This window comes from Bacillus rossius (genome assembly GCF_032445375.1).
Source record: "Bacillus rossius redtenbacheri isolate Brsri chromosome 4 unlocalized genomic scaffold, Brsri_v3 Brsri_v3_scf4_1, whole genome shotgun sequence".
Classification (NCBI taxonomy): Eukaryota; Metazoa; Arthropoda; class Insecta; order Phasmatodea; family Bacillidae; genus Bacillus; species Bacillus rossius.
This window is the reverse complement of record NW_026962010.1, coordinates 22224961-22239357: the sequence shown is the minus strand read 5'-3', so window position 1 is coordinate 22239357 and position 14397 is coordinate 22224961. Positions and strand designations below refer to the sequence as shown.

The 14397-nt window shown below is 37.8% G+C and overlaps 1 protein-coding gene across 3 annotated transcripts in view; it reads right to left on the bottom strand.

Annotated features, from left to right (window-relative positions):
* LOC134541702 (EH domain-containing protein 1-like) overlaps nucleotides 1-14397 on the bottom strand; it is a 51302-nt gene that overhangs the window by 22709 nt on the left and 14196 nt on the right. For all 3 annotated transcript variants that reach the window (XM_063385345.1, XM_063385344.1, XM_063385343.1), the window contains exons 4-5: nucleotides 9255-9419; nucleotides 3617-3770 (exon numbers count right to left, since the gene is read on the bottom strand). In XM_063385345.1, the coding sequence (XP_063241415.1) occupies nucleotides 3617-3770; nucleotides 9255-9419 (319 nt within the window). The remainder of the gene's footprint in view (nucleotides 1-3616; nucleotides 3771-9254; nucleotides 9420-14397) is intronic.

Below are 14397 nucleotides of genomic sequence, written 5' to 3'. Positions count from 1 at the left end.
TCTTATGTATTTAATATATAATTTTTTTGTAACTGCATTTATGTGCATTTTGCAAGCACGTTCTTTAATGTTTTACGTATTCTCTCATAAAACTTGCCAAAATAAGCAATATATTTAAAAAGTTGTTTTTACGTTTATTTCTTGTTCCTTCTGAATTAACACACACTAACTGGTGTCTGCACTACTTGGTAACAGAACCCGGACCTTATCTCAACACTCGGCGCAGTTTTGTAGTATGTTGGGACTCGTGTAGTCCTGGGACACTACAAGTACATTATAAAGAGATAAATTAATATTCAATATCAGTAATTTAATTATTATAACATGATAAGAGACAAAAGAACCTGCGCAAACCCCATTGTTATCGGGTGGTCAAGTGATTAACGCACCAGAAAGCGGAGGTGGTTATTCACTGCCTGCAAGCTGAGAACATTGGTCGCGTGTGGTCCCAGTTAAACAATCTGACTTACAGAATGTCTTCTGCATTGTAATTTAAATTGCAAATAAAATTAGGTACATCACTGTGAGGACATGCACGGGAGATATAGTTTACAATGCTGCGACACATTTCAGTAATATTTTGAAGTTCGCTGCCATTGAAACAACTAGAATTACAATAAGTGTTTTAATATGAACAATATAACAAATTCTGACCAAGGGAAAGGAAAAGAGCAATTCCAGTTAGACTTTTTTAACATTCTCAGGTAAAATAAACAGAGCACAGAAAAGTAATTAAAGAACACAGAGAAAATCAGCTAGTTGTATTCTGTACGAAAATCAGTCCCAACATTATAAAAAAAAAAAAATAAGACTTTGCAAGAAGACAGTTATTTAACTTGGAGAGAAATACTTGAGAAATTAGTTGCTAGCATTTTGCTGGGAAAAATGTCAAATCGAAGAGAAATATTTTGGTTGAAAAGCCTGGAATACCTGTTTGGAGTCTTAAAACTGACAAAAACATAGCGTAATTTTTGTGTCAGCACTCAAATATAAAAACTGGCGTCACATCAGTCACGGCCGTGTGTTCAGGGCCAATGGACGTGTCGCGCGCAGTCCTTGGCCTACTTGAACATATTCTGTTTTTGTTTTTATTTGTATTATGAATTTTCACCATTTTCTTCATTATTAGTCAACCGGATTTCTAGGGGTTTCCGCTACCCCAGTATAATGCTTTATCTATAGATAAACTACAAGTTATTTATATGTTTAAATCACCTACCAAAAAAATGGTGCCCGAAACAGCTGCCAGTTTGGAACAACCTCAGACGGAATCTCTCATGCTAGAAGTGTTCAAAATGGACAATTTACTTAAATCTGTTGTGATGCACTGTTCTAAGGTTAATGATCTGAAGAATGACAATATGATTCTCGAGACCTTATTCATCGATTTAAGATATATAGTTGCAGAGATCGAACAAGCATCAAGAAATATTATACAAAGCTTGTGTGACGGGTTCACTTTTGCGCAACACAAGGGTAAGTCCACGATGTATGTAATCCCGACAAAAAACGTGATTAAAAACAGAAGAAAATGCCAATGCAAATGGGAATCAGAAACATTCCCACCCTGAAAATGGTTGCCAAACCAGCATTTAAAAAAGCTAAGGCCCTGTTTGTTACCCGTCTGGATCTTTTCTGTGCAAGAACAAGAAATTGCTGAACATAATTATAGCCAATGAGCTCAATCTACCCCATGTAAAAGTAGCAAAATTCAATTATTATGCTTCATTGCATGTATCTGTCCTAGAAGATTTTAGTAGAATCAATAACATTGTGTTCTGGCCAAGTGGATGTTTAATAAGCATCTTTTGCAGTAAGTAAACTTCACCCTGAAAAAATTGTCAGCAATGATTCTTCCTCACTTAATCTTGATCACTCAGCTAAGACAAGCCCTGATCACCTATCAGTATTGAATACTGCACCTCAAGTGTCTGGAAGAGCACCTTAAATTTCTTCTGTGCAAATTATCACCATGGAGAGCGAATTTCTGTCGGGACTTGTGTAGTCTTGGGACACTACAAGAACATTAGAAAGAGATAAATTAATATTCAATATCAGTAATTCAATTATTATAACATGATAAGAGATAAAAGAATCTGCACAAACCCCACTGTTAACGGGTGGTCAAGTAATTAGCGCACCAGAAAGTGGAGGGGGTTCTTCAAGCATTATTCGAGCGACTATTTTTCGATAATCTCTCAACACCAATTATGATAACATCTGCTTAACTGAAACCTGGTTTCATAACCATAGTTGAAATTCACATTTTACGGACCATTATCTTATCTTTAGAAATGATAGAGACGCTCTTCTGACAATGAAAGAATGTGGCGGCAGTGTTTTGACGGCAGTCAATAAATTAAATTTTCTTTATTTCAACTCATTAATACTTTCAATTACCCCAGAACTGAAGCAGTGAGTTGACTACTTGTGTATGTAATAAAATTAATATTTTTGTTCCGGTGATTACAAAAAAGGCCTCTAATGATCCCTTCTGGTTTTTCCAAAGCTCTAAAATCTAAGAAACATATTTATAAATTTTACAAAAGAAATAATAACATGTACTACTACTTCTTTCTACCGGAAGCAGGTTAAGACCTTAATCAAGCGTGATTAAACTAATTGGAGAAGGACTATTAATAACATAAAGACCAACCCCAAAATGTTTTGGTGCTTTGTTAAATTAATGAAAGATGGTTTTACTTTTTGTATCAAATATATACAACTGCCCTGACATGAATTGATAATTAACTTTCCAAGTGACTTGTATCATTTCATGCATTCTCCATTTTACATACACATAATATTTGACATAGTTAATTTCAAGTTCAGAAACTTAAAATCAGGGTTATATACCACAAATTAGGGGTAAATGTCTGTGGCCCGGGAAGAAATTAAGAAAGTTGGGCCTGCCCTCGTTGAAGGGTTCAGTTGAATCAGACTGGCAGTTAAGATGAATAAAATATTTGCATGTTTTTTAATATGTTCGTACTAGAAAATGAATTTCAATGAACATTGGCTCACACACTGATGCCTAATAAACACAACCTGAAATATGTTAAAAAATACTAAAAATCTCCAAAAAATTAATTAACAAAAAAATTTAATTTAGCAACCTCTAAAAATAACTATTTAAATAAGTTATCAGAAGGATTATACCGTGTTCAAGTTTTTTAAGTAGTAAATAATCTAGCAAAAAACTTGAAGTAAAATTTAGTATTTGCGAACTAAAAATATTTTTGTATAAAAAATTAAATTGACTTTCCGTAAAATAAGCTTGTTTGATAAGGTTCATAATCGCTAAGAATATAGTTAAGAAACAAGGTTGTTTTTCTGTGGCTTGTTAAGTAAAAACATTAATTTTGAATATAATGGTAAATCAGCTGGTACATATATTTTTTTACTACAACAGGGAGTATACATGTTTGTAAATAATTATATTAATTACTAAATAGTAATGAGCATGCAGAAAAACTGGAATTGTTCCCTTTGTAGTTTTAATCTATTTAATGAAGCCTTGTATTAAACAATGCCATCACTAAATAAAATACCTGCAGTGTTCAGCAGTCAATGAGAGAATTAAAGTAATTTAATGTCTAAATAAATGACTTCAGACCTTTAACGAGTGGCTCCGATGAAGTTGCAGCCTCCTCATGTGGCATCATGGCCATGAGACGTGCAATGTCATTGGCTAGCATCTCATCGACTACTTCCAGCATGCCGGTGTTCACTGGCTTGAACTTGGAGAAGTCGTACTTCAGCAACTGCCTCTAAAATAATAATAATAATAATAATAATAATAATAATAATAATATAAGATGGCCATTTAAGTATTTATAACAATGAATATTTTCTTTCACTATTCATGCAGGGAATTACAATAAAGTATGTTTGTGTATAAGAAAACTGGTTTTGAACAGGAAAGTCTAAACTAGAGGAATAAAAAAATGTACTTTAATCATAACATTATTTGAACATAACACACATTTTAAACTTTAGGTTAAAAAGAAATCCATAGCAAAACAAAACAAATTCCAAAATGATATACAGTAAGTGTCAAAAATTGCTGCAGTTAAAAATTTGTATAAATTCGTATAACATTGTTACGATTTATAATGTGGGGAGAAATGGGTTCGTAAGGGATAACTCACTTAAGTTTTATTACAGTTTTATTGATTACTAATATTTAGATTAAAAATAAATAATTGTACTTAAAAATGTCCCATCACAAATCACTGTCACTTAAAAATGTTAATCCTCAAGTCACTCACTGTCTGTCAAGTTCCGCAGTTCGCAGTCCTCACTGGAGCTAGGCTCAACAGTGGTTCGCTCCCTTTCACCCGCCTGTCCACACAGTCTCGCGCCACTCAGTCGCCGCACTCTCATGATCCAGTCAAACTCCGCGTCGCGCCACTTTCGGGTGGGGGGAAGGGGTTCTCTCTCTCACCCTTATCGCCGGTCACACTTCCCTTTGCTTGGAATCTGCTCGGAACACTCGCGGAGGCCGGCGTCGCTGCTTAAGTTCTTAAGGCGCCCTTCTCAAACTGACGAGAGCGGCTGTGCAGAGTTGCGTCATCCTGGGTCAACAGCGACAGATAACAGCAAAGAGGCATCACGATGTGTAGAGCGCAAAGGGGGGAAGGGAGTAGCGACGACCCTTGTAATTCGGCCAGGCACGCGTAGCATGCCTTATGTCAGTGTACGGCACGTAATACGGCATTTGACTGCAGGGCCGCCAGCCAACGCCTAACCTGGCACATGTCGCGGTTCTGTGTTCGTAACACTGCCCCCTCCTTAAAATTGTTCGAACAGGTAACGCATCCCTTCCAGCATATTCCCTCAACCGATCCAAATGTACCACTTTCATCCATCCCCTCTTTCCTCTCTGTATCCGGTATACCACATCATTTAGGCACTTCAAAACTTCATATGGGTTTTCCCATGCTGCTTGAAGTTTAGGGCACCTTCTCTTCCTTCGTTGCGGGTTGTACAGCCACACCAAATCGCCCTCCTGAAATCTAGTTGAGTTAGCCTTCAGGTCATACCTCGTCTTAATTTGATTCATCGCCTAATCAAAGATTTTTGCAGGCTTCTTCATTTATAAGCGCCATTCGCTACACTAGACGATTCACATAATCAGTGGTGCTGGTCAGCTCCCTGCAAGGATGACCAAACCTGACATCACAGGGCAGCCTCAACTCCTGTCCAAACACAATACTCACAGGGGTCTGCCCAGTAGAGTCATGAATGGCAGACCTATATGCCATTAGGAACAACTGGATGTGTTGATCCCAATCCTGTTTATGCTCGGCCACAACCTTGGCAAGGTGTTCCTCCAGAGTTCTGTTGAACATCTCCACCATGCCATCGGACTGAGGATGTAGGGATGTAGTCCTGGTTTTATTTATTCCCAGTAACCGACACACCTCCTGAAATATTGTCGACTCGAAATTTCGGCCTTGGTCTGAGTGGAGCTCCATTGGTACCCCACGTCTACAAATAAAGTTGTTGACTATTGCATCTGCAATGGTAGTGGCTTCTTGGTTAGGAAGTGCATAATCATCTGGCCACTTACTGAAGTAATCCATTGCGACCAGAATATACCGGTCACCATCTTTAGTCTTGGTAAATGGTCCAGACTGGTCTTGGCTAGAGGTTTGCTCAGCCCTAGATGACCACCAGAGGTACCATCATGGTACCAACACCTCTGCCACTAGGCTCTTTGGAAGGAGTAGTTGCATTGTAACTACTTTTCCATTTGGACTCTCCCATGCCCTCATTAGCAGCCCATCTACCATCCTCAAGGAATCCCACTGTGCCCAGTAGGCTTTCACAGTCCTTCGGTCACTGGAGATCTCATGCCATATTGGACGTCCAGTACCATTCTCTAACGTAAGCATATAATGGGTGCTAGGTCAGGATCTTGCTGCTGCGCTGCTTTCAAGCTGGCATTATTCCACTTATTTTCCCTGTTAGTTATTTTAGTTCGCCTAACATCTTCGATCCCCTCATATTTCTCTGCTCTATTGCAATGATTACAGTCTACTTTGCAAGGTCTTCCGAAGAGGGCATCGGCATTGCTGTGAATACGGCCTTTCTTGTGTTCTATCAGACAATCATATTGCTGTATCTGTTCAATCCACCTAGCAAGTTGTCCCTCTGGATTCTTGAACTGTAGTAGCCACTTAAGTGTGGCATGGTCAGTGCGTAAAAGGAATTCTCTCCCATACAAATATTTGTGGAAATGTTGCAGAGACTTCACTACAGCCAACAGTTCTTGTCATGTGACACAATAGATGTGCTCAGGCTTAGACAAGACTTTGCTGTAGTATGCTACTACTCATTCATTTCCATCTTGACCATTGCAGAGTACAGCACCCAACCCATCTCTGCTTGCATCAGTGTCGAGAATATTCTCTCCATATTTACGAGGGTAGGCAGGTATGGGGTTAGTACACAGGGATTCCTTGAAACCTTGAAAGGCAGTCTCACATGCAAAATTGTCTCTTGTCCTCGGTCAACTGATGCAACGATTTTGCGATTGTTCAGAACCCAGGCACAAACTGTCTATAATAGGTACAGAGTCCCAAGAAAATTCTTACATTGTGCTTATTCTTAGGTTAAGGTCACTCCTTAACAGACCAGATATTCTCAGGATCTGTTCGCACTCCATTCTATGAAACAATATGCCCCAGGAATGTTACCTGATGCTGGAACAAGAAGCACTTCTTAGGACTTAACTTATGTTGGGCATGGCGAAGACTGTCGAATACAACCTAAAGATTTTGCTAATTTTCCTTCACTGTATTCCCTACCACAATAATGTCATCCAGGTATACTAGACGTATTTTCCAATTCAAGTCATGCGAGACAAAATCCATCAATCTCTCAAAAGTTGCAGGAGCATTAAATAACCCGAATGGTAACACATTGAACTGGAACAGCCCACTACCTGTCGTGAAAGCGGTCTTCTCATTATCCTCGGGGTACAACTCTACTTGCCAGTAACCACTCTTCAGGTCCAGTGTAGAAAACCATCTGGTGCCAGAACGTGTATCAAGTGTGTCACTGATATGCGGGAGGAGATATGTGTTCTTTTTTTGTGATGTCATTCAGCTTCTGGTAGTCCACACAGAACCTCAGTTGGCCGTCCTTCGCCACTAAAACAACTGGGGAAACCCAACTAGCTGATGGTTCTATTACACCATCCTCATCATATCTGTGATCAAATTCTATGCTTCTTCCCGTTTTGCTAGAGGCAACGAAGGTGGTGCTTGATGTATTGGTTCTGCACCACCTGTGTTGATGAGATAGTAGATCAGGCTTGTTCTCCCAAGGTATACCCTAGGGAAAAGACATCCTGGTTGCATACAAGAAAAGCTGTGACTTCTTCTATTTCTTCATCTGTTAGATTATTTTGGCATCGCCTTAGTAGATGTTCTAGATTTGGTTTCAGTGGTTGTGCATCAAATCTAAAAGGTGAGGAAAACTCACACTGGGCTACCCAAGAGACTAGTTCGCAGCTAGCTATTGGGTCTCCCTGTTTAAGAACCCTTGTTTGAGAGTCGAGGTTGGCCACCCTGACTGGTAAAACATTGCCGAACCTTGCAATGCTTCGTGCGACCAGGAGTGTCTTCAATCCTAATGTCATAACTGGCTCTATCAGGCAGCTCATGTGGCCCTAGGGTCTCCTATAATCCTAGCTGCTGCTAATATCTGCTCATTGTTTGCTGTAATTGAAACAGATTCACTAACTACCACTTGCATTATAGGAACTTCTAATTGGTCAGGGGTAAACAAGGCCACCTCTTCATCTTTAATACGCAGTACCTGTCCTTCCATGTCAATAACGATTCCGTATCGATTCAGATGTCCACTACTAAAATTACCTCATCGGTGATATCAGCAACAAGAAAGGTCTGTATTAATTTCCATGTTCTAATCCTTACCTCCAAATCCAGATGTTCATGCACAGATGAAGTGTCTCAGGGTGGCAGTCATTTGAAGGAGTGCAGAAGTGAGACCCATAGTTGAACATGATCCTGCATCACACCACTCTTATAGTCCATGTTTCAGTTACAAGACCATCACCAACATTGCTGCTTATGCTCCGATGTTAACAGTAACCTACTTATAGTTGTGGGATGGCAAACACACAGCCTGGCGGATGTCAGTCATAGAGACTTGGTGCAGGTTGATGCAGGGAGTGGTGGAGACTTCAGTAACTATGCCCAGTTGGCAGGTGGCAGATGTGTTGCTGTTGCACGATGCTTAACAAACAATAAAGTGATACTCCCTTTATGATCTTTCTTGGTCGACTGTCACCATCACGACCTATGTGAGAGCCCCCACATACCCATTGGTTGCAAAATAACGACACTGACAGTTGAATGAACCTTATGCCAGCCAATTGCATGATATGACCACGAACTCACTATGCAGCTCATAAAACTCTGTCAAGTGCTAGTAATGTTGTTTAAAGCATCTACCAAGCATAATCTATGTTGTGGGCTTCCCTCTCTGTGGTCTCTGACTGACTGATGCTATGAAAATAAATGCCTGCTATTGTTATAAATTGTTCTACTAATGATCATACTGTATATCATATTGTATGTTATTATGAGTGCTTAACTTATTTTATATGTATGTGTACTACACCATGTGACAGGAAATCTATATTTTATGCTACCACCTGTTTATAATTAAAGCAATAACAAAATGGTCTAAATAAAGATGGCTTACAACTTAGCTGACCTCTCAAGTCATCATACTTCATAAATAAAAAACAGCCATGTTTTTGAAAATACTGAGCTCTATACTATAATGTTGATACCCAGGATACCCTGGTAGCTACATGGAGTCCACACAATAAAAAAAATTGTATAAAACATTCAAGGGCTTTGTTGCAGTTTTGGGTTAGTCCAATACATAATCTGGGGACATTTCCAATGTCATTCTCATCCCAGTTATGAACCAGAAGTCTGACATATGCTCCCAACAATAGGATCTTATTGAACCCTTTTGGTGAGTCTTATTCTTTAAGGCTCTGTTTCACCCATCATTTTGGATTTTCTGTCAGATGAAGTACAAATTGAACTTGCTGCATACATTAAACATCCTTCTTTTAAATATGATAAAGCTGGGCATTATTTCACATCAATATGGTAAGCATGTGCCAAAGCAATATTGGAAATGGGATACAACACAGCCCTTTCACAACAATCTGACATGCAGGTCATAAATTGATCAACTACCTTCATCTTCTCTATCTCCGGGAAATCTCCAGAAGATATGTGATATTTATGCTGGACATCTCTGCATAATGGGTCAAACTCTGCCAAAAGCTTCATTTTCTTGGCTTCTTTGCCAAAAAGAGATGGCATTTGACTGGCCAAGGTTCCGACAACACAAGCGTGAACCTGCAAAATAGATTAGAGGTACTTTGGGGATATGGTCAAATAAGTGTTACATAACTTATTACAAGGGTGCCAAAGGGAGGGGGGGAGAGAACAGGGGGAACACAACCCCCCTACCCCCAATAATTAAATATTTCATTTTGTCTCCCACAATATTGAACCTAAATTTTTTTTTAGGTATCTTCCAAATTAAATAAAATGTGAAAAATGTATGATGAAAAATGGTATGAATTATGATATACATTAATATTGATTACACTGCTGTGATACTTTAAACCTTCAAGCCAATAATGAAGAGGAGGGGTAGAGAAATAACAAATAAGGGTTGGCCATGACACTAATACTTTGTATCCACGAACTATGTCACCGCTGAGCTCTAGCCAGCCGCACAACTCTTAGAAGCGAGATTAAATTTCTTATCTACCAAGCTATGGAATGAAATAATGTTTTACGTCGCACAGTTCGCTATGTGCAGATGGAATCTTTGTAGGTAATTACAGTGGTTTGAACACTGCATTTTCAAAGTCCTGGACCCTTTGACAGAGGAGAAAAAATCAATGTGGCAGAGAAACTTTTACAGATGTCCCAACCTAGGAAAGACCTCGACTCCACAGAACACTTTGTTTTTCATATTTCTCTGAAAATTGGGTGAGGGAAAAAGAAAGCTCCCAAGGCCCTAAAATGGCCCTTGGGAGTTGAGGTCTCAGACTCTCAGGGAAGCCTGGACTTCCAAGGGACATCACATAACTTTTCCTTTTCGGTATTTTTTAAGACTTTGGAAGTTTTTGTGTGAACAATGTTTGATACAGACTTGGTGCTCATAAGTTGATTCATGCCAAGAGGTAGTTTAAAACCCACGACCATCTACACGTAACCATGACGCTTCAGCGATCACAGCGACCAAGGACCCATTTTGCGTGCTCACCCTTTTTCAGTTCCGTAGAGGTTAAGGGCTGTATCTACGGCCCATAATAACTCTAAGAACATATATTTTTTTTCTAAAGCTTTTTTCGTAAACCATGCAAGACACAGAGTTCAATGATTTTATGCCACAAGAAGATACTTATAAAATTCCACCTACAGTTTCAAAATTGTGTATATGTTCTTATTAAAATATTAAAAAAATAATAAAAGTAAGAAACAATAACTTCAATTTACGAGTAACTTATTATTATTTTTACAAAAGTAAAACTATAGGACTAAAGTTCGCATTATTGCGAATAAAATGGTATATTAAAAGTATATGGTTACCGCGTCAATAGTTTAGAAATTCTTAATCGCAGATGGTCATTTTTCGTGCTGCTAGGGCCTGCTTTGTGCTGCCTGTGCGGGAGAAGGCATGAAGCTTCCAAGAAACCAAGGTTGGTGGGGGAAGCCTGAAGCCGCTGTAGGGGAAGTGATGTTTGGGGAGCTTGGCAAGGGGGGAGGGTGAAAGGGGGAAGCGTGTGGCTTTCCGGGAAACCCCCGGTATCTTCAGTGCTCAAGGCTTCTGTCTGCCTATGCTAGAGCGAATGAATTCCATTGACGTGATGTGTCCGACTAATGGTTATGGTTTAGCTCGAAAAAATAGTAAGTAATTTTGAAATGCTTGCTGTTATACAAATAGTTCGCATTGGTGTTCCTTGAATGTAAGTAGAAGAATGACTATGGAACAGAAATGTGATAAAAGGAAGGGGAAATGGGGCCAATTGAATTTGAGTGCACACCGAAGAAAACGAAAAGCAACTGCTTTGATTGCATATCAAAAGCAAAGGTTAGTGTGTACGTCTACGTCTGGATAAAACTGTAATTTGTAATATATGGTAATTATAGGTTTTTTACATGAAAAATAATATTTCTCTGCTCAGGAAGTGCAAAAAAATACCAGAAAATCTGACAGTAACAGAGGATACTTGGCAGAATGCTGAAAAATGTTTGACTGAGGAGCACGAAGAAATTCAGTTAGGTTCACGACCAGGAACAAGTTATACAGAGAACGAAATACAGGCACAAAAAACGGATAAGAAGTTTCCTGTTAAAAAATGTATTCTCCAATACTCGTTCAACTATAAAAATTTTAATGAAAGTTTAAAATTTGGGTTTATTTAGACATTTGAAAAACAAAAAATTGATTCAAAATCCGCAAGTAGGTAGGTAATTAGATTTTCCCGTATTATGAACAACCAAATTGAACTGTACATAAAAATTGTACAGTACATTTAATTTCACTTATGAATACTATCATAAATGTGGAGCAATAGCATGCAGACATTAAATGATATATACTATGCCTTGAATGGTGAGTTGAGCAAACAAATAAAAACCAAGGTTAATTTTTAATTTAACTTTCTTTAAATCTAATATGCAATGAGATTCAAAATAGTTGATAAACTATAAGTTAACACTGTTTAGAGGTGCTGTTTTTCGCCTTTGTTATTTTTGGCTTTCATTTTATCATCAGTAATTTTCCCAATTAAAAAACCATGCAACTTTGACATCTATGAACTGAATGAAGTTACAGCATTTTTATTTTCGAAACAAATAGCAACTTTGGCTGTAATCAAAATTTTACAAAATCTGTCGCATGGAAAGTAAGGTTTGATATTGTTTAAATTTTTTAAAATAATTTTGTCTGTTTTAAACAAACAATTCAGCATGTATCTTCTTCAAATACTTTTCATATCATATGTTGGACATTCTAACTGGTTAAATCAACTTAAAACTGGTTTTTATTCAAACCTTTTAATCTGAAATAAATTCCCATCTTCAGATCACTATTTAATGTGTGTACATGACATCTCCTAAATCCTTCGCGTTACTTCAGTCACCCCTGCAGCTACTGGAGACAGAGGAAGGCGCTTTGTACTGGTCCACACATGTTACTGACAACAAAGTAATAGACGAAAATTGCGCTGATATCAGCTCAAATACAGTAGATGAAACAGCAGCTATATCTTTTCGAAAGGAAAGCAAGGTATGGCATTTACTTCTAAACTGTTACATGTATGTGAGTACCTGTATTATTTAAAAAAAATATTTGATGCTACACTCCAAATCGGAACCATTGAACATTCAGAGATTGACTGATTTTTCACCCATTTAATTTGTCCAAAACTTCTTCATCGGGAATCTGTGGAAAACTAGTTTAAAAAAAAGGTAAAATAAAAGCACAAATTTAAACACTGAAAGGTATGAATTCACGTATTGAATTTGTGAAGAAAATAAGTGTACCCACTCCTAAAAAGAAGAGTAACTTTAGGGATACACTTGATGTTACAAACGGGCATTGTCAAGACATAGGCCTTTTTTTATAACGCAAACCAATTTTTATAAATAAAATATGCTTTTATCTCCGAATAACTAACTAAACTGTGCTAAACTGGGTTTAAATATTGATATAACTTTTCTTTTGAAAATAAAAATAAAAAATAAATATTTGCTTACATGTTTTTGACGTGATAACGTCTTATAAATCGATGAACGCCGGCTGCACGCACGAAAAAGCATGACTCATTGTCACGTTCCGCCTGAGCCGAGCGTGCAAGCGAGGGTGCGGAGCGTTCGGCTTGGGACGAATCTTTTTAGGAACAACACCTGACGCCCTAGAAGGACAATATGGGCTTGTAGAAATTAAATTTCCTTCTTCAGCAGCTGGCAGAAACGTTGCGGAATCAGTTGCCGAAGGGAAAATAAAATATCTGTCACTTGTTGGAGACGAATTACAATTGAAAAAATGTAACGAATATTATTACCAAATACAAGGACAGCTCCACATAACAGATCGAAATGTATGCCTTTTCGGTATCTGGACATCAAAAGAACAAGAAATGGTTATTATAAGAATAGAAATAGATGATATATTCTGGAAGAATGAAATGGAACCTAAATTGTTCAAGTTCTATGAAGAATGTTTGCTCCCAGAACTTGTCGACCCCAGACATACACGAAATATGGAGATTAGGGACCCATTTTTCAACAAGAAATAAATTATGCAAACAAGTCCGTAACAGTCTGCGGGACTGCAACAACATGCTGCGCATAGGAAAAGTAGTAGACTGACATATAAGTCATTTTACTTGATTAAGTTTATAATATTACATTATTTGTGGATCACAAACAACTGCCTTAACAGAACTGTGTTTCTAAGGAGTAAATGTTTATTAATCAATATTGTTGGATTTTGAATGTTGTTCACCGATGTCATGTAACAAGAGTAATTTATCCTTCCTCCAAATATATCAATTAGTTTTTTAATTTTGCATTTTGATGCAAATCCTGTGATGCATTAATCAGTATTCTAAACTGGATTATAGTATTAGGTGGCTATAACTATCAATTGTATGATTACATGTTCATAAATGAGTAGGCTAGGCTATATTTTGTGTGAATTAATAATTATAGACTATATAGAAACTATAGACTATGTACAGGATGTCCTGAAACGGCCGTAAATTACGCACACCACACGTGAATTGTGGGCAAAATTGCAGACGACAATTTTAGTGGCTAAATGGGGAATGACAACATTTTTGACGTGACGTCTAATAAATCGATGAACGCTGGCAGCACGCACGAAAAATTGTCCCACTACAGATGTATCCTATTTTTTTTTTTTTTCCTAACCTAACTAAAAACTAAGTGTGTTTGGGAAGGGTCCGGGTTAGGGAGGGACCTAAGTGCGTCTCAGGCGACCGCGCCACGGGAGTATATTCGCAAGGAAATGGCGTTCTTACAAGTACGTATTATTTTAATTACTAGTGTAAATCAGTATATTTAAACAGTGTTGTATGAGTATTGTTTTAGCTGTGTAACTAAATATTTATTGCTGGTATGATACTTTACACGCTTTAGTTTGACATTGGTAATTATTTGTCATGAGTTATTATTTGATCAACTAAATCACACACCGTATTATAGTTATGAGCCCACGAGCGTGTAAATATTTCGAGTCCAACAGAGAATATGCTAGTTAAAAGAAATTCAAACAAATATCGTGCGTGGA